The sequence below is a fragment of the Nymphalis io genome, chromosome 15 (assembly GCF_905147045.1).
Source record: "Nymphalis io chromosome 15, ilAglIoxx1.1, whole genome shotgun sequence".
NCBI classification, from domain to species: domain Eukaryota; kingdom Metazoa; phylum Arthropoda; class Insecta; order Lepidoptera; family Nymphalidae; genus Nymphalis; species Nymphalis io.
Window position 1 is genome coordinate 9,299,583 of NC_065902.1, and position 20,737 is coordinate 9,320,319.

At 34.1% G+C, this 20,737-nt stretch overlaps 2 protein-coding genes across 2 annotated transcripts in view; one reads left to right on the forward strand and one right to left on the reverse strand.

Moving 5' to 3' along the window:
- The window catches only part of LOC126773807 (uncoordinated protein 58-like), a 159,833-nt gene that overhangs the window by 132,142 nt on the left and 6,954 nt on the right, over positions 1-20,737 (reverse strand). The window lies entirely within an intron of this gene.
- LOC126773851 (uncharacterized) lies at positions 14,728-15,889 on the forward strand. Its single transcript, XM_050495065.1, has one exon. The coding sequence runs from the start codon at positions 14,775-14,777 to the stop codon at positions 15,663-15,665; it is 891 nt and encodes a 296-aa protein (XP_050351022.1). The 5' UTR covers positions 14,728-14,774; the 3' UTR covers positions 15,666-15,889.

The following is a 20,737-nucleotide window of genomic DNA, read 5'->3' on the forward strand; positions in this document are numbered from 1 at the left end:
ATGGCTTTGTACCTTAATTTTGTCTTTGTTTCTGTTTGGTGAATAAAGTTATTTTATTATTATTATATAATGAAGTCATACAAACAATATTTTATTTTTAACTTTGAGAAGGAATTATCCATGCAAATACATATAAAAGATTAGCAATTTGCATTATACCCTTAACTCCCGCGCCAAAAGATATTTCAGAAAAAAAAAACAATGAGATCGCATCGTCATTAGTACCAAAAGTGTTCACAAAATTTCAGCTCAATTAGTTACGTTAAACTATAAATTTAGTTACGCTTAAAGTTCAGTTGCGAGTTTTAACCAACACATAACATAACAGGTGTAACAAAAGCTTTGAAAAAATATCTGTGTCAGTTTTCATATATATATTGTTGTACGCAGGCCCGAAAATAAAGAGAAACTAGAATTCAAATAAGAACAATACGTTAGCATCTGCTACAACAAAACTTTGTGAAACACACAAACTAGAACGTTCTATGGTTTTATGAAGTTTATGAAAAAAAAGCTGAACGCGTGTCGTCGGTAATAAAAAATGACCTGACAATGTCCCCACACCTTTTTGTTTTACTCAAGTTTTATTTACTTGTTTGTTATTATTATAGATTTTATATTATTTAAAATGAATTAATTAATCATAATAATATAATAAAAATAGGTATTATTTTATTACGTAAACACATGTATATAATATAAAATTATTTATAAAAGAAAAAAATATATAAATAAAATATATGAATATTTTATTTGCACTGCATGATTCATTCGCGACGCTACAGCGCGAAATAGGTTGCGCTAACGCTCATGCAAACGCGTTTATGTGCACTATCCATTGCGCTTCTCTCCACTTGGATGCTTTTAAAAACCACTCGTTAAGTTTATTTATTTCAGATTTTATTTAAATGTCTGCAATGTCGTTAATTGATTGGCAGTAAACAATCTACAGCGCTGTTTGTTGTCAAATGTGCTGACAACTAATGTAACTTTATTATGGATTTTTTTTTACTTATTTGTAAATCCGATCGGTTAATAAATTAAAACTCTCTGAAGCTTTCAGAATAGATGTTTTTTTTTCAATGTATAAAGTTCATTATAAGAAATTAACTTTAAGTAATTTGACGTTAATTATAATGTGAAATTAACTCTGGAATAAGCATCCAGTGCAGGTTTTTTAAAGTAAAAAGTTCAATTTTTTTTTTTTTTTTATATTCGCCGGGAGGGCAAATGACTCTACTCCACCTGATGGTAAGTGGTAGTAGAGTCCAAACGCGACGACGGCCAGTACAGACGGGAAAAACGTTCTGCACTAGCCGCCTTCGCCTTGCCGGCCCGCAAGATGCCTCTTCACGCCTCGTTTGAAGGAACCCGGGTTGCAAGAGGAGGGGAACACGTGAGCTGGTAAGGAATTCCATTTTTTGGAAGTGCGACAAAGAAAGGAGTTGCCAAATTTCTTTGTTCGCGATGGAATTGATGTCACAGTTAGGCGGTGCCATCGAGAACCAGCTCGTATGGACTTAAGAAGGAAGGGGGAAGCAGGAATTAGAGAGAATAATTCCTCAGAGCACTCGCCGTGATACAGTAAATAGAAAGCGCTCAGTGCTGCTATCTCACGACGCAATTGTAAAGGTTCAAGGGTGTTTGTGACCTTTACGTCGCCAATAATGCGTACGGCACGTCGCTGCAACCGGTCCAAGGCCTCAAGTAGGTACTTAGCGGAGCCATCCCAAAGGTGCGAGCAATATTCCACGCAAGATCGTACCTGTGTTTTGTACAGCAGGCACAGTTGTTGTGGCGTGAAAAAGCGCCGCACCTTGTTCAGAACTCCGAGTTTCCGTGAAGCTGTTTTTATAACAGCCTCGATGTAATCCCTTGGACTAAGGTCGCAGCGAACGTCAATCCCCAGCATGGCGATTTTGCTTTGCATCACCAGCGGAGTACCACAGAGGGAGGGAAGAGGGGAAAATGTTGACTTTTTCGCCGTGAGAGCGCATACCTGTGTTTTCTTGGCATTAAACTCAACAAGATTATCAGAGCCCCATTTGGCGATGAGCTCTAACGTCCTATCGAGTTCAATGACAAGATTCTCCCGCCTCTCCTCAGTTTCCGGCCGCCCAGCCACTGCGCATCCGTGGTATCCACCATGCACTGTACTATCATCTGCATAGCAATGTATGTTCCCAAGGGAGAGCATATCATTGATATGCAAAAGAAAGAGTGTGGGAGATAGCACAGATCCCTGGGGGACCCCAGCATTCACTACATAGAATTGTGAAGCGCAACCATCTACTAAAACACGAAGGCTACGCTTGTGTAGGAAGCTGGCAATCCAGGTGCATAGCTGAGCAGGCAGACCATATGCCGGTAGCTTGGAGAGAAGACTTCTGTGCCAGACCCTGTCGAAAGCCTTGGAGATATCGAGGCTGACAGCCAACGATTCTCCATGCTTGTCGATAGCTTCACCCCAGAGGTGTGTTACGTACGCTAGAAGATCACCTATGGACCGTTTTGGTCGTAACCCGTACTGACGATCATTAATTAGACAGTGATCTTCTAGGTAATGGATCAGTTGGTTGTTTAAAATCCGTTCCATTACCTTACAAAGTACTGAGGTGATAGCTATTGGCCGATAATTTGCCGGGTCAGACCGATTCCCTTTTTTGGGAACCGCTTGCACATTAGCTCTTCTCCAAGCCTCCGGCACACTTCCCGAAGAGAGAGAAAGTTGGAACAGGCGCGTTAACACAGGAGACAGCTCCGCTGCGCACTTCTTCAGCACTATGGCTGGTAAACCATCGGGACCACTAGCTTTCCGTACATCAAGTGATTGCAGCTCCGCACGCACATCACGTTGCCTGATTTTAATGTCAGGCATCGTATGGCCACATGCAGGTATTGTAGGTGGCAGTGCACTACAATCATCGATGACGGAATTGTCGGCAAAGAGTTTAGCCAGGAGATCAGCTTGCTCTTGCGGACTGTGAGCTAGCGATCCGTCCGGATTTCTGAGCGGTGGCAGCGAAGGTTGGCAGAAATTGTTTTGCACAGACTTGGTCAGACGCCAGAAGCTACGGGAGCCCCTAGGATGCGAAACAAGGTCATGACCAATCTGTACAATGCGCTGTGCATCCGCTCTCGTGTATGCCTTTCTACAGGACTTGGAATTTTTATTATAGTTTGCTTTCAGTGAGTCAATGTTAGATGCCCCGCTAATACAGCCGTTGATCCACTTGCGATATGCCGCCTGCTTAGATGATACAGCATCGGCACATTCACGAGTGAACCAACGGTTACGCGTACTCCTACTGACGAGATCTGAGCTAGGAATGTAGTATTCCATTCCCAGCATGATCTCGCCAGCAACAGCAGCGGCACTAGCTGTCGGGTCATTCCCACTGAAGCAACGTTCCTTCCAAGGGACCGACGCATAGTAATCGCGCATACCGTCCCAATCCGCCGACTTATAGTGCCAAACGCGACGTTTGCATACCGCTAGTGGCGGCAGCTTGGCCTGTGGCACTCTGGTAGAAATAAGGCTGTGATCCGAAGAGCCAAGAGGAGCCTGAACCACAACCTGATATTCCACCGGGTGAGAAGTCAGCAGAAGGTCCAGTAGAGAAGGTGCTTGCCCATCAATGTCTGGGATCCTGGTGGGCTGATCAACCAGTTGGGTCAAGTCATGTGTGAGAGCAAAAGCATGAGCAGTCCTTCCAGCATGGTCAGTTTTGAGGGATTTCAACCAGGATTCGTGGTGAGCATTAAAATCCCCCAAAAACACCAATTCCGCGTTAGGAAATTGCTCTTGCGCAGCATCTGCCACCCGACTAAGATGGTCAAATAATCGGCTTGTCTCCAAGTCACCATTGTGGGATCTGTAGAGGCACACGTAGACTCGGCTCTGACGAACCAGGTCCACACGTACCACCAACATGGAGAAGGAGGGGTCCTCCAAGCAGCGCAGTCGGTGACAGCAAACATCCGTCCTGACGAACAAGCATACTCCGGCTTTCGCTTTGAAGGATTCTTCAAGCGTGTAGCCGGGATAATTAAGGTAGCTGGTATCGGCAGGACGGAGTATTTGTGTCTCCGTGAGAAACAACATTGCTGGCCGTGCTGTCTCGAGATGGTGGTGGACAGCGTTGAGGTTAGTGTGGAGTCCTTGGATGTTAGAGAACTCGACCTCAAACAGCGAGGGTATGGTGGGGGTGTGCACCGCTGTACGACAGTTATTTCTTTTTTGTTGCGCCATTTGGGAAAAATGAAATGGAAAAGAGACGTGAAGCGAGCGATGTATTGCCACGATAGGGATGGGCAAAGTGTGGAGGCGTGTTTCCCCAAGTGGTTGCCAAAAGGAAAAATACACTGACCCGCCGGACGGAAGGGCCCCCGAACCCCCCCGGAAGTGGCCGCCGGGACCCCACCTACCGGTCACCAACCGGCACGACGGTCCACCCCGAGATTATGCGTGGCCTGGTGGGGCAGCCTCGCGAGCTGGTTAGGCACGCTCGGGCCCCAGTACTATGCCACGGGCGGCCAGCGGAACAGCCGTTTCTTCGGGTCTCCCTGTCCGGCAGGTCAATACAGTTTCCCCCGGCATTGGTTCAACAGCCGTCTCCAATTGGACCAACACCCATCGCGGCAATACTCGCTCGGGCTCTGGCTGTACGCTGGCTGACCTCGAAACGCGGCTGCAAGCCACTTCACGAGTTTTTCACCATGCGTACGGTGGTAACAAGCCAGGCGGATGTTAGCATCCTACCACCAGATGAGCAGATGGTCGCTCAGATATCCCTTAGTCGCCTCTTACGACACCCATGGGAAAGAGAGGGGCAGTGAAATGTATTATTTCTCCGTCACTGCACGGATAAAAAACTAATAATAATAATATATTCAGTTATGTCAGTTATAGCCGAGATGGCCCAGTGGTAAGAACGCGTAAATCTTAACCGATGATCGTGGGTTCAAGCCCGGGCAAGCACCACCGAATTTTCATGTGCTTAATTTGTGATTATAATTCATCTCGTGCTTTACGGTGAAGGAAAACATCGTGAGGAAACCTGCATGTGTGTAATTTCACTGAAATTCTGCCACATGTGTATTCCACCAACCCGCATTGGAGCAGCGTGGTGGAATAAGCTCCAAACCTTCTCCTCAAAAAGAGGAGAGGAGGCCTTTAGCCCAGCAGTGGGATATTCACAGGCTGTTACGGTACGGTACGGATTCAGTTATGTTATTTAACTTAATTTCTCGAGGCCTAGTAACAGTTCTCAAATTATACACAAGTCGTTAAAGGCTTGTCAATATTAATCATGATAACTTTATTCATTCATGAAACTGTACATTTTAATTATTAAACTGTCAAACCAAAACCTATTAACGATAATAAAACGTAGTTATGATAATATTGATGTTTATGTTAATTCGTAATCCAGCCGACGTGGATGGTTGATAGTCATATGTTTTTTCAAGTGGTTAATTTTTTATTATGTGTTATTATTCATCTCGTAAACGGTGTTGAATAAAGTGATCTTAAGTAAATAAATGAATAAATCAGGGAAAGAATCAACGGTAAAAAGTAAGGATAAATTAAAATTCATTACTTTTAACAGAATAAACTTTACTTACAACTTTATAACATACGTCAGAAGATAAAAAAAATCGCAACTTCAAAACAAATATAATAAAGGTACTTATAATTTTTTTGTACATTAACTAACTTCTTCGAAATCATTGGAATTATTGGAAAAGTTAAACATTATATAATATAATAAAATGTTACATGTGTAATTTAGAATGTTTTACATGATTTGTATACACCAATTTATTTGTTTTAGCAATAGCGCCTGTTGAGACTGTATTATTGAAACTTTAACTTACTACCAGGGGTTAATTTGCTCGTCTGATAAAATTTTACTAAAATGTCTATTAATATCAAGAAATGACATCGTTACTTGGTAGTAGGATTTTGTGCAAGCCCGTCTGGATATGTTACCCTACTCATCACTTATTCTATCACCAAGCAACAATACTTAATATAGTGTTTTAGTTTTAAAGGCGAGTGACCCAGTGTAAAAATGCACAAGGGATTATTTTTATTTGTTCTATTGTCCCATCTTTCTTCCTAAGATCGGTAGCGTATTGTCGATGTAAGATTGTTATTATTTTTCTTACAGAGCTAAATATGTCCATGGCAGCATTTATCAGGACCATTTACCAGTCCGCCTACTTTTATGAATAATTTAAAAAAACAGGCAGTATAGGGACTGTCGATAGAAGTTAAAGCTTGAAACTGTCATATATTTATATATATCAAATCATTACTTGTAGTGATATATATTTTTATATATATTTATGATTTATATATTTATATATATATCACTACAAGTAATGATTTGATTGATATCCCTTTTTATTACTTCTCGAAAACTCGGTACAAAATATTAATACAGCTTACTTTAAATAAATAACAGTTCAAATACACAATTATTTGTATATACTGTTATTATTTACATAAATATCAATAATTATTATCATCATTAATTTCCACAATATATTAATTATTTCTACTTTAAAGGATATCATTATATTTTTTTTTTTTTTTTTTTATAGAAAAGGAAGGCGGACGAGCATATGGGCCACCTGATGGTAAGTGGTCACCAACGCTCTTAAACATTGGCATTGTAAGAAATGTCAACCATCGCTTACATATCCAATGCGCCACCAACCTTGGGAACTAAGATTTTATGTCCCTTGTGCCTGTAATTACACTGGCTCACTCACCCTTCAAACCGGAACACAACAATATCAAGTATTGCTGTTTTGCGGTAGAATATCTGATGAGTGGGTGGTACCTACCCAGACGAGCTTGCACAAAGCCCTACCACCAGTTAACATTAGCATGTTGGTGACGCGAGCTACGAGTCTATCCCCTACGATAAACCAGCGCAACGCGCCTAAAGAAGCTTTCACGTCAAAAATGGCATGCTACCTCTGGCAAAATCAAACTCGAACGTAAGATTTTTATTCATACCTTATCTCAATAACTCACCTATAACATTTCTGTTCTCAATATATGCTATAATATAATATTCCCAAAACCAACCATTCAAATTAACGTAAAATGAGAGTACAAGATCAATATGATAAAACATTAAAATTAAATTTAATAATTATATCAGCAAATGAACCATCGAATTTGAGAGATCATACTTCTATACTATTTACTCTCTGCAGTACACTTACTTTTGGAAACTAATCGAGTAGAACGTCAGGTAAGGCTATCTAAAGTGACAGTACGTTACTTAACAAAATGTTATCGCTGTGCCTCGTTTGGAACAAAATAATCATAAATAATTACCAAATATTAGTAATAAATGAGATCATATAAAACACTTATTAATTTATTTAAGTATCAAAAGCTTATACATAAAATAATTTTGTAAAAATATTGTATAGAGTATATTAAATAAATTTATGGTATACGAGTTTTTTTTTTTTAATTTACAGTGGAAAGATAGATACATTGGCCAAAATAAGTCGGAAAAATTGATTATTATTATAGATAGTATTGATTTTGATGTTTACTTCTGAATCAAGTGAATAATTGGTGGTACTTACCCGAGTGGGTTTTTTTTTCACGCTGGAAAAACGCATTACGTGGGGATCGCCGGTGTCCGAGGCGCCGAGTGCTCCCCAAACATCGGAATATTCACTATAAAACCAGCGGTACCCTTTCCGTCTTAACGAGGAGCGCCACAGGATCGCTTGCGCATGCTACCGTGACGACCTACCCAAGTGGGCTTGCCTAGAGACTATCCCATCAGTTATATTTAGATGCAATTATTAAAAAAGTCGAGATTCTTGCTAACGAAGACTATTATATCATCTATATTATGTATCTAAATACATAATAAACTGTAGATACCGAGTGTCTGTACATGGCACAAATTTATTAAATACAACATACTAGTTTGAGCGATAAAAAAAGAGTAACAGAACAAGAAGGTAATTTTTGTTGTCGGTCTTTATATACATACATAGCTATACATACGCTAATCTCCGAAGCTACTGATTTACTACCGGTTTTCACAGGTAGATTAAGCTCAGCTTGAAGCAATCTTCTGGCGTTGTTTTATTGAAAGCGTTTCGTGAAAAGTCATCATTGAATTGATTAAATTATTTTTCTATGCATATAATAAAACAATAGAAATCATTTGAGCATACATTGAAAAATATTATTAGAAAAACGAGAAATTATAATAAAATAATTAATTTTCTTTGCTTATGGTATGGTATGCGTTCCTAAAACATTCATTCGATTTCAATTAAACTTTATACAGTTACTCCTGACTGTCCAAGTTATTCGCACACATCAAGTCTCCACACCATGCATTTTCGGGCCGCTAGCGTGAGAAAAAATCCGTTAATTCCTTACAAAAAAATTAGAAAGTTACAATGAATTACAGATATTATTACAATTATTCAATTGATTTAAATTAAACTTAAGTTCTTAAATGTATAAAATTTTCGCTAAAAGATAATAAATGAAAACAGGAACTAGGCGTCAGCTTGATAACAATCAAAAAACGTTCAGAAAGCGAACATAGACAGTAACTTTTAATAGTAATATAACAAACTTGATGTTTCTACGAGAACAAATACAAACTTATTGCACCATCTGATCTGATACAATATGAGGTTGCAGGTACGAGGACAATTTCTATTTATAAACTTAAACACAAACTGTTTGTGAACTTAAATAGGAAGATAAAACTTCATATATAACTTTAATAAAGTAAAACTTATTTACGATATATGAGACACCTAAGTCTACTATATACTTTAAGTAAAATATAATAATGTATATTTTTTGTTTCTTTTAAAATTTGCTCATATAACATACTTTTTTAATTATAAAATAAATATGATTCTTTTTGAAAATATATTGACACGATTTATTGGAATGTATTAAGTAAAGTTAAGTTTTTTCTCTATAATAATTAAAATAGGAACGATCCTAGTAATTTTATGGGCTTATTGTTATTCTTCCGTCACTAATCTTCTTGGCAGAACTAACTGAAATTTAATATTTTTTTAAAGAATGGTTTAGGATTTTTGAATCAAAATACTGAAGTGATAATATAACAAAAGCCTGTTTTGCCTTCCCGTCAGGATTTTAACGCATTTGTCATCACACTTTTTAGAAATTAAAAAAGAAAATTTAAGCATGTATTCTTAATGTAAATATAAAGAAAATGGGTTCTGTAAAAAAAACATTTATTAAAGTTTGTCAATTTCATCAGTTAACTATTTCAAAACAATCTCTTACATAAACATACGTTAGTTCAGAAACTTGATGATATAAAAATAAAGTTTGTATTATAAAAGCTGAGAATATAATATATTTCATATATTGTCCCCACAGTTTCATAATAAGGCACATTATTCCGTCCAGCCCTGTCCTAGATTCCTAATTGCTCCCTTTCGTAGCACCTTAATGACTTCCCCAATTTTCAACGGTATTCTGTTTTAAAACGTCTCTTGCCAGTTTCATGCAGGCTTTGTTTTATCATAATTCATGCCACTGCATTACACGGGCATAATTAGTAATAATATATACGACGACCATAATACACACTTAGATGTTTATTAAACATTTTTTTAGGTTCGAATTCTCTAGATAATTAATATTAATTTAAATTTATCAAGAATGTACGATTATTGAAATTTATTATAGATAATTATACTTTATTTATTTAGGATTTAATCGAATTTTCCACTTGATGGATAAGTATCCTATTAATTATACATTATTGCTACATTTTATATTAAATGTATTATTTATTTACCTGTTAATTGAACCTTTTTACATGGCAACATTCTATAAATGTCACCCGGCATTAAATGTGGGAATGAACTATTGATGATTAAATTTTACTAGAAATTTAATTTTTGATTATAACTCATAATTTATATTTAAATAATTAACATTTTATATTTATTTCTATCTACATTAACAATAAGCTTAGCTATCAACCTGTTCTGCCTTCTGCGGCATCTTACTATTCCTTGCTCTCAAGATAATATTTTAGAGTTTAACATTAGAAGCATTCTACATAAAACAAGTAATAGAATATAACCAGTTCGTGTAAAATTTAAACTCATTTACGCATTTAAAAGTATTTTAAACTCAACCAAACCTCAACTTAATATTTATAGTTTTTTTTATGAAGTATCAACACAATTTATTCGTACTATATTTAGTGATGTCACATGTAGTATTTTTAAATTTGCCGCGCTTTTTCAAACTCAACTTTCGTGTGTCAAACGATTTATATAAGAAGGACCTTAGTTGTTAAGAACGAATAAGCAATTATTTTTATTATTACTATGTGGTAAATGTATCGATAAGTATTTCATTAATAAAAGCGTAGTGGGTAGCATAAAGGTGCAGGTTTCGAGGTTATGTGTTTAAATCCCGTCCCGTATTTAATTTTTCCCTGCAGAAATTCTCAGTAGCCGCGCATAATTTGGAACCTTACTTCGGAAAACATGTAAAGCAGTTAGTTCTGCGCCTGAAATCTTTTAGATCGTGTCGGATAGCCATCCCAGCGGCTGATTATGACAATGAGGGACTAGAGAAGGTACTTAAGTTCTTTGTTACTTAAACAGACGCAAATACCTAATAAAATCTATTAAAATATCTCACGGTCAAGCGTATCATGTAACTTCAAAGCGTAAACCGCTATCATTAATGAATAAGCACTTTCTGCTACACTCGGTCGGAAAGCTTGTTAGACGATCAAGGACCTTTCAAAGGGAATTTCAACAACGTTAAATTTATTGTAAAATTTTGACGAGATTTTCGGATGCTTAATTTGAAACCTTAGTATTATTTCAATATTGCTTTTATTTCATAGAGCCTGATAGCCTAGAGATATATGGAATTGACTGACTTCTTGGGCTATTACTGTAACCCGTTGTAATAGTTCATCGTATTTTAAGACGGATACATTCGATCTAGTATGCTTTTTTAGATGAGAGAATATTTGTAGAGTACAGAATAACAAATGGTATAAATATGATAATTTTTTATCGTGTATAAACTATGGATTTTCAAGGGAATAAATAGTAGAAAAAAAAATTAGGACAAAAACTGAGTAAATCGCGATCATACTGCGGATGATGTACTTTCCAAACATATTTTACTAGGTTCGGCTGTCGTGTGAGGGTTGGATGCGTGTGTTAAGATGTGAAAGCGTAACAAACAATGAAATAAACAAACTCATCGTCGCGTCTATAATATAAGTAATAATGCAACATAAGCTTGAAATGAATTTAAAAAGTATTTTTATTACTACGCTTAAGTGTTAAAAAGTTAAATTTAATGTCATGTTACCGGGATAAGACTCTAAATACATTACTAGTCATTAGTGTGGGACGCTAAATTCTCGTTAAGTTTCCGTTTTCCAGTATAAAATATCATTATGAGAACACATTGCTACAAGCACTTGTGACATTAATTTAAGCTTAATTTCAGATAGCCAAGATGGTTCCATCGTTAAAATACCTGGATTTTAACCGAATTTTAACGGTTTTAAGACACACAAGTACCATTAAAAAACATCGTGGAGAAACCTGCATAATTGAATGAACTTTTGAAACATGTGTTCACCGTGTTGGTTACACCATCAGACATTTGGTATAAACTCGTAACATTCCTTCGTAACAATCTCAAATGTATGGTGGGAATATTACAAGTTGTCATTTTACCTAAACTTTAGTTTGAATTTAAAAAATATATATAAAACTAAACGATATATTTATTCAACTCAAAGCTTTTTTGCATATAAGTCATTACAATACATAAAACTACCGCGTTTTTCTTGTACGGTGTACAATAAATCAAAACAATAACGTTTCAAATCATATTTTTAATCTCAACTCAGCAAAGAAACCTGTAATATCCTTCAGTCATGCCATGGTTGCATATAATGGCTTTATTATCATAACGAACTTAGTCTCCGACTTCATTCGCGTGTGTTATGAATATGGCGATAAGTTTTTCGGCGTTCGTACCTAAACAATATTATGAAAGCTTAATATTTTCAAAATTATTTTGAAATCTCTTATCATATCTGCCCATTAAAACTAAGATCTAAATCTAGGTCTTTTCGTTGTTCAATATTTTCAGGTAAGTTACTTTTTTGCCCCTTAAAGAAGCTACGCTGAGCGTGGCCTCTACAATCGTAGCTGAAAGTCTTGTACTTCTAGAGAGGGTTTCACATACGACTGGTTATTGGTGGGATTGTTAAAGAACGCGCGAACGAACCCAACGTCACTCTTGGAACTAAGAAAAACCAGTGCTGTTTTCATCTGTCTGACGTAGATTACCATCTTTTTTGATTAGTAAAGTGTATAATATCGCAATATATAATTTTTATAATTATTTATAACTATATGCTGTATTTGTGATTATAATCCATCTCGTGCTTGACGGTGAAGGAAAACATCGCGAGGAAAACTGCATGTATCTAATTTCATTGAAATTATGTCACATGTGTAATCTACCAACCCGCATTAGAGCAGCGTGGTGGAATAAGCTAAACCTTCTCCTCAAAAAGGGAGAGGAGGCCTTAGCCCAGCAGTGGGACATTAACAGGCTGTTACTGTACTGTACTATATGCTGTAAAAATACAAAATGATTAATCGTTCTGTATTTTATTTAGAGTTTGGTTCTCTTATTTAGTTATCTTAATAGTGACGTTTAACATCTACTCGATCTCGGTTTAGCACCCACAGTCTTAGGTAACAAATCACAAAATTCTACAAAGTTTGTTTCTTTTCTTAATTTTTATCACCTTTTTATTTATTTTTTACTGCCTTGTTAACATTTTGAATATTAAGTTAAAGTTTCTACTATTTCTTAAGTTTATACTTATGTGTACTCATAATAAAATTTGTTAATTTAACTTGATCTAATTTAAAGTCATCTCTGTTTTTTGTAGCCTGTTACTTCAACTTTCATTTCATCCCAATCTATTTAATACTTCCCCTTGCACAGAGTAACAAAAACACAAATAAATTTATTATGTTTTATGAATATTTTGATTATTTAGTTATGTTAATATTTCAAGGTGAATATGTTTTGGTAAATAAATTTATTATACTCATAAATATATTAAAAAAATGATAGTTTTTATTATATATTATTAAAATAAAATATCATACAAAACAAATGGTACCTATTCGTGACTCACCTCACTAATATTGTTCAAAACTACACTTCAATAATGAGATGCGTGTTTTCAGCTACTTTTCTTTACACAAATAGACGTCTTTTCTTTACATAAATGACGACGACAACGACGACTCTAAGCAGATCCATTTTTAAATTATTAATTTATTTTAATCGCATTCTGATGAGTTTACATACTTTTTATTATTAAATTTCAAATAATTGCTTTTGCTTTTTGCAAATAATGCTTTTTTAGGCCAAAAAAATAACTTTTATTTTATGTAAAGGATAAGAAGATAAGCATTCATCAAGACAATTTTAATGTTCCTCATTATTCTAGTTTTTTAAATGTACTATTCTTTTGAATCTCAAAACATTTTACACAAAAAGGTTAGTTATGTTTTTTTATCCCTTGTGCCTGTAGTTACGCTGGCTCACTCACCTTTCAAATCGGAACACAACAATACTGAGTATTGCTGTTTGGCAGTAAAATTATATATAACAATAAAAGTTAAAAAAAAAACATAACATTTATGTTTTTATACAAAAAGAATATACTGTCTTAAACACGATCAAAATAAATTACTGTGGTTTCCATATAATTCCACCAAAGTGGTTTACGTGTTGGATTTCGTATCTGAACATTTAATTATCGAATATACCACGTGTTTGTGTTTTAAAAACGTAACTGGCACTGCTAATAATTAAAACAAGGCTTTAAATTAAAATAATTGTATTATCACGAATGTTTTATTAATAAAGTATTTTACTTTCAACCGCAAAATGTAATATATTTTACAAAATGAGAAATTGATTGTATTGAAAATTGTGGTTTTAAAAACAATTACATTTAGGATTTTTCTTAGCAAAATATAAACCGTAAAATATAAAATGATAAACCTTTCACAGATAAGGTCATAATTTAGATTTTGGCGTTGTTTTTTATTCGAAAAAACAACACGAATTTAACTTCAATGTATTATAACATATTTTCAAGTTAAATCCGCGTAAAAACATAATATTTTAAATGCTAGCTACGGAATAAGTTTTTTAAATGAAATTCAGCTGTAGCGTGTCTGTTCATTTAAACTTTTAGTTTAAGCGTTACCACAATGACAAGTACTTAAAACTTGTAAGATCAGAGAAATTTGAACTTTTTGCTGAGGGTATAAAATTTAAAGTTACAATGACATTCATGTCGTTAGTGTCTGGTTTACTATGTACTTTTATAGCATTGCCTGAAGTATCTTTACGAAAAAACTTTGGCTGAAATTCATGTTTAAAATATTTAAAAGAAATCTTTAAAAACAAACAGTCTTCAGTTCAAGAATTATATAGATAAAAAAAAGTTAAAAAAAAAATCGTATTGCAAAATTTTTGTAAAACTGCATCATTAATGGAAAAAATGTTTGTCAGAACGTTATCGACACTGTTAATTTATAATGTAATAATAAAAACAAATACGTTAGGAATTAGAAATACACTTCGCAAGTTCTTATAAAATGTAACCATTAGTCACAATCAAATCATCAAAATGGCTGGTCGGTTAATAGTCGTTATATTTCTAACAGCGCCATTTATTTATTGTCATAAGCTGATTTCTATATTATCGGATTTTAACAATGACAAAGACGTTGAGTTCTTTAAAACGACACTTCCTTGGATTGTTGACAATGTCGGTTCAGATATCAATTTGAAATTTCATTTTAAAGACAGTGGGATAAACTCAGGTCCAAGACAGTGCGTTCTATTTCAGTTATCAAGAAATATATATCTTCAAGTTGATTACTTAAGTTGTGAAGCAAAAGGTAATGCACACAAAGAATGTATAAAACATCTACCTATCAACATACCTCGTCTACATAATTGCTTAAGATCAAGTGTTAAGAGGATTGTTAAAAATGCCGAAAGAGAATTTCGAAAATTTAAAGTGGATGCCACTCCGGTTATTATTCTTCCAAGAAGAAGAATTATAAATGATAAAACACCACAAAATATTATAAAATGTATTTGTGATTTATATCCCAGGCAATACACTATGCGACCAATAGGTTGTATTAAAACTTCTCCTCTTCCTGGTAAAAACCAAGAAGACGAAAAAACAAATGAAACATCTTCGCCAAAGAGTGAAGCGAGTCCAAAAGAAGAAAAGCAAAACGATGAACTGTCTACACCAGAGAGTGACGCAAATCTAAAAGAAGAAAAGCAACAAGATGAACAGTCTACGACAGAGAGTGGAGCAAATCCAAGAGAAGAAAAGCAAAACGATGAACTTTCTACACCAGAGAGTGAAGCAAATCCAAAAGAAGAAGAACAAAAAGATGAAAATTTTACGCCAGAGAGTGAAGCAAATCTTAAAGAAGAAAAAAAAACAGTTAAAGAGTCTTCGTTAGAGGGTGAACCAAATCTAAATGAAGAAAAGTAACAAGATAAAAAGTAAACTACTACTACGACGACTAAATTAAGTGTGCATAAGAATAAACTCAAATAAAAAAAAACTGTCTTCTCAAAAAAGAAGCTGTGTACTATAAAAAAATAAAACTACAAAAGGTATTCATAGCTTATATTACAAAGTCAGTTAATTAACGTCAGGTAATTAAAATATTTAATCAATTAGAATATTATAAAAATGTATATAGTCACAACTTTTACAAAATATTTAATAAGAAAGTTTGTAGACTTTTAAAGAAATTACTATTATTACTCACTAGTAAAACTTTTGACAATAATAAAGTTAGATTTTTTTTCTTTTATTTTAATACTCTATATAAATACTTTGGAATCTATATTATATTATACATATATATAATTATAAATATACTATATAATTAATAACGCGAATCATTCGTAAGTACGAGTTTAAAGGATACCTTAATATTACCAACAGATTTGTTTGCTTGAGAAAATAATTTGTTGGCTTGAAATTTCAATAACAACTTCGAGGGGATCAGGTAAATATTAATGACATAGCTAAGGAAGATTTATGACACCAAGAGACAGGTAGCGATGTATGGCCGCTATATACAAATTGAAACAAATTAGTTTTAAAGAATACTGTCATATTAAAATATTATATAGATGCTAATTCATTAAAACCCATCTCATCTGGATAAGATGAGACTGGGTATTCCATTATCGCTTATTTTAACCTAGCCTCTAATTTAAAATAAATAAGTTAAAATTATATTCATATGCAGTAAATAAAAACATAGAACTTCGTTGATAAGATAATGTTTAGCAATTAAATATATTATTGTCTCCTCGCACACGTAACGGAATAAAGAGTGGTTGCGGAGAGGAGACATGACGACACATCAGACACATGAGGCATAAGAGAGCGTCATGCCGTTTGCCGTAAACTATACTGTAGATCTTACCCCCAAGGTAGGACCAGAGTCAGTGCTGCCTAGTGAGTTAACAAAGAGGAGTGGCATAACGCAGATAAATGTCTGCGTCGACCACAAATAAATGGGATAAATACAAGTGATTGACGACATCAGTGATGATACAACCTTAATATTTTTGCATTCGATTGTTCTAAAACATAAGAAAATAAAAAGGTTTTACATAAAAGGCTAACTTACAAAAGCAGTACATTTTTTAATTTCACATAAATGAGGAAAAAAGTCGTGTTAATATCACAAATCCCGGAAACGTAATAAAAACTTCGGTTGGACGTTACTTTAAGCAGACCCTATTTTATTTAAAGGCTTCATACACGATACGAGCGACCATAAAACGCATACAAAAGGACACATTTACATTTTCGGCTTCGTTCTTTCCATTTCAGTCTAAATTTAATAATTTACACGCAAACCCTTTTACGATTTATTGAGTTTGGTGCTTTAGATGAACTAAACGTATTTAATATTTTGAAATTGGAATCAATTCTAAATATTTAACACATACTAGCTTCCACTCGCGGCTTCTTCTGTGTGTGAGTGGTGTTAGGTTTTAGGGACCCTTCAGGTGAATGCAAAATTTCATGATAATCGGTGGAGTTAAGACGTGAAAGCATTACAAACAAACAAAAAAAACTCACTTTCACATTTATATAAAAACTCCGCGTGCTAGTAGGTATACAAAAGTGCCTGTAAAAAAGTACCTCGGGATTCAAAATTGCTTCATACTGAATTTCATCAAAATCAGACAGTTACTATCGCATTAATAATATTAGTATAGACTAGCTATGGTCACAAAATAACTTTTGAACATATTACGCAAAGATTTAGCTTTTAGAATTAAGTATATATTATTTATATTGTTTAAAAACGTAAATAGCACACGAACGTTAACTTTGAATGAAAAATTGCTCTATTTAGACCAACCCTACTCCGCTCTCGACTGCTGATTAATACGTTGAAATCGTGACGGCTCTCCTTTACTCGGCTTGATACAATTTGTTCGCACCTGACATATAATTCAATACAAACTAAAGAATATAAATTATTTAATACACGAAATACCTTAAATTTATAATAAAACATCATTTAAATTTAATTTTAAATATTTTTTTTTATGTTGATAAGTTTTACGCGAATCATCAATCAACAAAAACTATTTATCATTTTTTTATATTTGTATACTTGAATACATTATCATAATCATTGTATAAACAAAATATTTAGTATAATAAATGAGCATGCAAAAATTAAGGCCCTAATTTTAATAATGTTGGTTTTAAAATATAACAAGTACTCGGTCGCTAACATAGACCTCGTACGTTAGTTGTAATTTCGTATCAGAGGTTTCTAATGAAAAAACGTATTTTTATAAGTCGAGAACAAAGTAATTTATTATTAAAAGTTTGCGGTTTTTCTTTTTTTGTAACTTGCTTGAATAAAGTAGCTAGTTATCAGTAATAGGTAATGACATCAATTAGTTTATTTCGTTAATATTCATTTATATTATTTTTTTCCGAAATTTCTTAAAATTTTTAACTTTAAGCTAAGCTTAGATACAATCTACTATTATTTTATAAGAAATCGAAAACTTAGCAAATAAAAACATAGAAGTAGTATTAAGTAAATTTTGTTATAATTTTAAAACTTAATTCTCATATATTAATATACTTGGAGTTGTTATAATTATAAGGTATAATAATAGACATATATAATATTACAAGAGTCCACTCGGGCATGACGGTTGATCAAATATAACCTTATCTGTGCTTAACTTATACGGCTGCAAAACACGAGTTTTTGTGTTCGAATAGCATTAGCAAACAATAAAATCAATAACTGCTAAAGTTCGGAAGTTGAAGAATGAAATAAATTAATGGAACTCCTGGATCTGATATTTCGTGTTAGATTACCATTCCAATAGGTAATTAAAGTACGTGTAGAGAGCAGTGGAAAATAACTATATAGATGGCGTGTGTTGGCGTGTGCACTAAAATATCTCAAGCGGAGTTGGCAAGGATCCTTTACTTTATAGACCAACACTGATCATTAAATAATAAATGATATATTCTCAGAAACACAAAATCCCCCCCCCCTCCCTCCATATCTATATACGATTATTTATTATTCATCGTTTTACTCGAAGGTCTGCTTCAAATTATTTCAGCAAAAAATATTGTAATGTCTTAACAATAAGCTAGAAAGTCGTGTCATGAATCATCCTATTATATTAAATTGTCCGGAACCAAACAATATGTCATAGATATATAAAGATGTTCTCATTTTGTGACTCCCTTTGACCTTTATCCGTGCCTCTAAAAATCTTTTAACATATCTGTTTAATCTGGCCAAGTATTTCCTTGAGATCTCTTCAATTTGACGTCGAAAATAATTGTTGCGTTTTTTTTTTTGTTAATTTTAATAATAATCAGATAGGCCAATGGATTTATGCTCAATTATGAGAAAGTGAAGAGAAATGCTACAAATTATGTAAATTAACACATAAGTTTTTTCGATAACGATTACCGATAAAAATGTTTTAATTAACTTCAAATAAGCCCACCATATATACATATATCCACGCTTTATTATTTCTGTGTATAATAATGTGTGCTTTAGTTCAATATTCCAAATAATCTCCAAAGGTAATAACTTCCACAAAATCAACAAAATAGAAATAACAGATACATGAGTTACTATAGAAGATTGGTTTAATTTCAATCACACAGTTCATCCGTTCATTCAACAGCTTTGCAAGTGTTTCGATGTTTCCTTTCTGACAGCTATCAAATCAAACTGATGTGCATCACTCGTTGACATGTCGACAGTTTTAATCAGCAGGCATCGAGTAACTTTCACATGCACAATGCCTATACAAAACATTTTTTTTATAGATTTGTGTACAGTAACAGCCTGTGAATGTCTGCTGAGCTAAGGCCTCCTCTGCCTTTTTGAGGAGAAGGTTTTGGAGCTTATTCCACCACGCTGCTCCAATGCGGGTTGGTGGAATACACATGTGGCAGAATTTCAGTGAAATTAGATACATGCAGGTTTCCTTACGATGTTTTACTTCACCGTCAAGCACGAGATGAATTATAAACAAATTAAGCACATGAAAATTCAGTGGTGCTTTCCCGGGCTTGAACCCACGATCATCGATTAAGATTCACACGTTCTTACCACTGGGCCATCTCGGCTAGTAAATTTGTGTGAAATATTAATATTATTATTAATATACTTTATTGTGTGCCGTAAAATTAACGTTAACGTTTTGCAGGTAATTAGTTGAGCAATACTGTGTCTTCTTTTTTCAAATTGAATTTCAAATCAATAATACTGCCATTATTGATAGAGATAAATCAGTGTTTAACTTAACAGTCACTAAGCAACATTTTTAAGTAAAGTTAGCGTTAGTTCTTAGTCACCAAGGCTGTATTTATTATAAATAAAAAAGTGTTTAATTTTGCATTGATTTCGTTCTAAAAAGTGAAGAAAAACATCGTTAGAAAATCTGAATCTTTACCCAAAATTGAAAGTATTAACAATTGTAAACAGTATAATTATTTATATAGGTACCATAATATTCCCAAGCACGATTTAATTCGAAACTTCACGAAGTATTTATAGAGAGTGTCTATAGATACTTCGAGAGATTGTCTCTGCTTAAAGCTATTCGTTAAATATCTTTTAAATCTCTTTAAATCGTCGAAGCCGGCGGAGATTTGTTTTGTAATGGTTTAGGCACGATCGCTTCCCTCTACCCTGCTTTGTTTTGTGTTCAAACAAATCGTCTGTAATGCGATATTTTAAGTAAATCGATTTTATAGAACTCGAAACCCATAATAGAAAGCTTGTTGTTATTCATCTCGATGTACATCGATGAGAATTCTTAACGTATATCGATTCTAGTTTCCACCAGGTTTCCAGAGCAAGGGGGCAGGTGTGCGTATCTACGTTCCTTGGTATTTTACTTTTAATGAGGAGCTTCAAAGGAAAAGTAAAATTCATGTTGCATTTTTAGAGAAATAATTATAGTTATTAATATTTGTTTAGTAACGGTTCTCTCGTCTTGGGAATTAGGATATGAAAATACAAA

Coding starts and splice junctions, on each gene's coding strand:
- LOC126773851 (XM_050495065.1), top strand. CDS start 14,775: ATGGCTGGTCGGTTAATAGTCGTTATATTTCTAACAGCGCCATTTATT.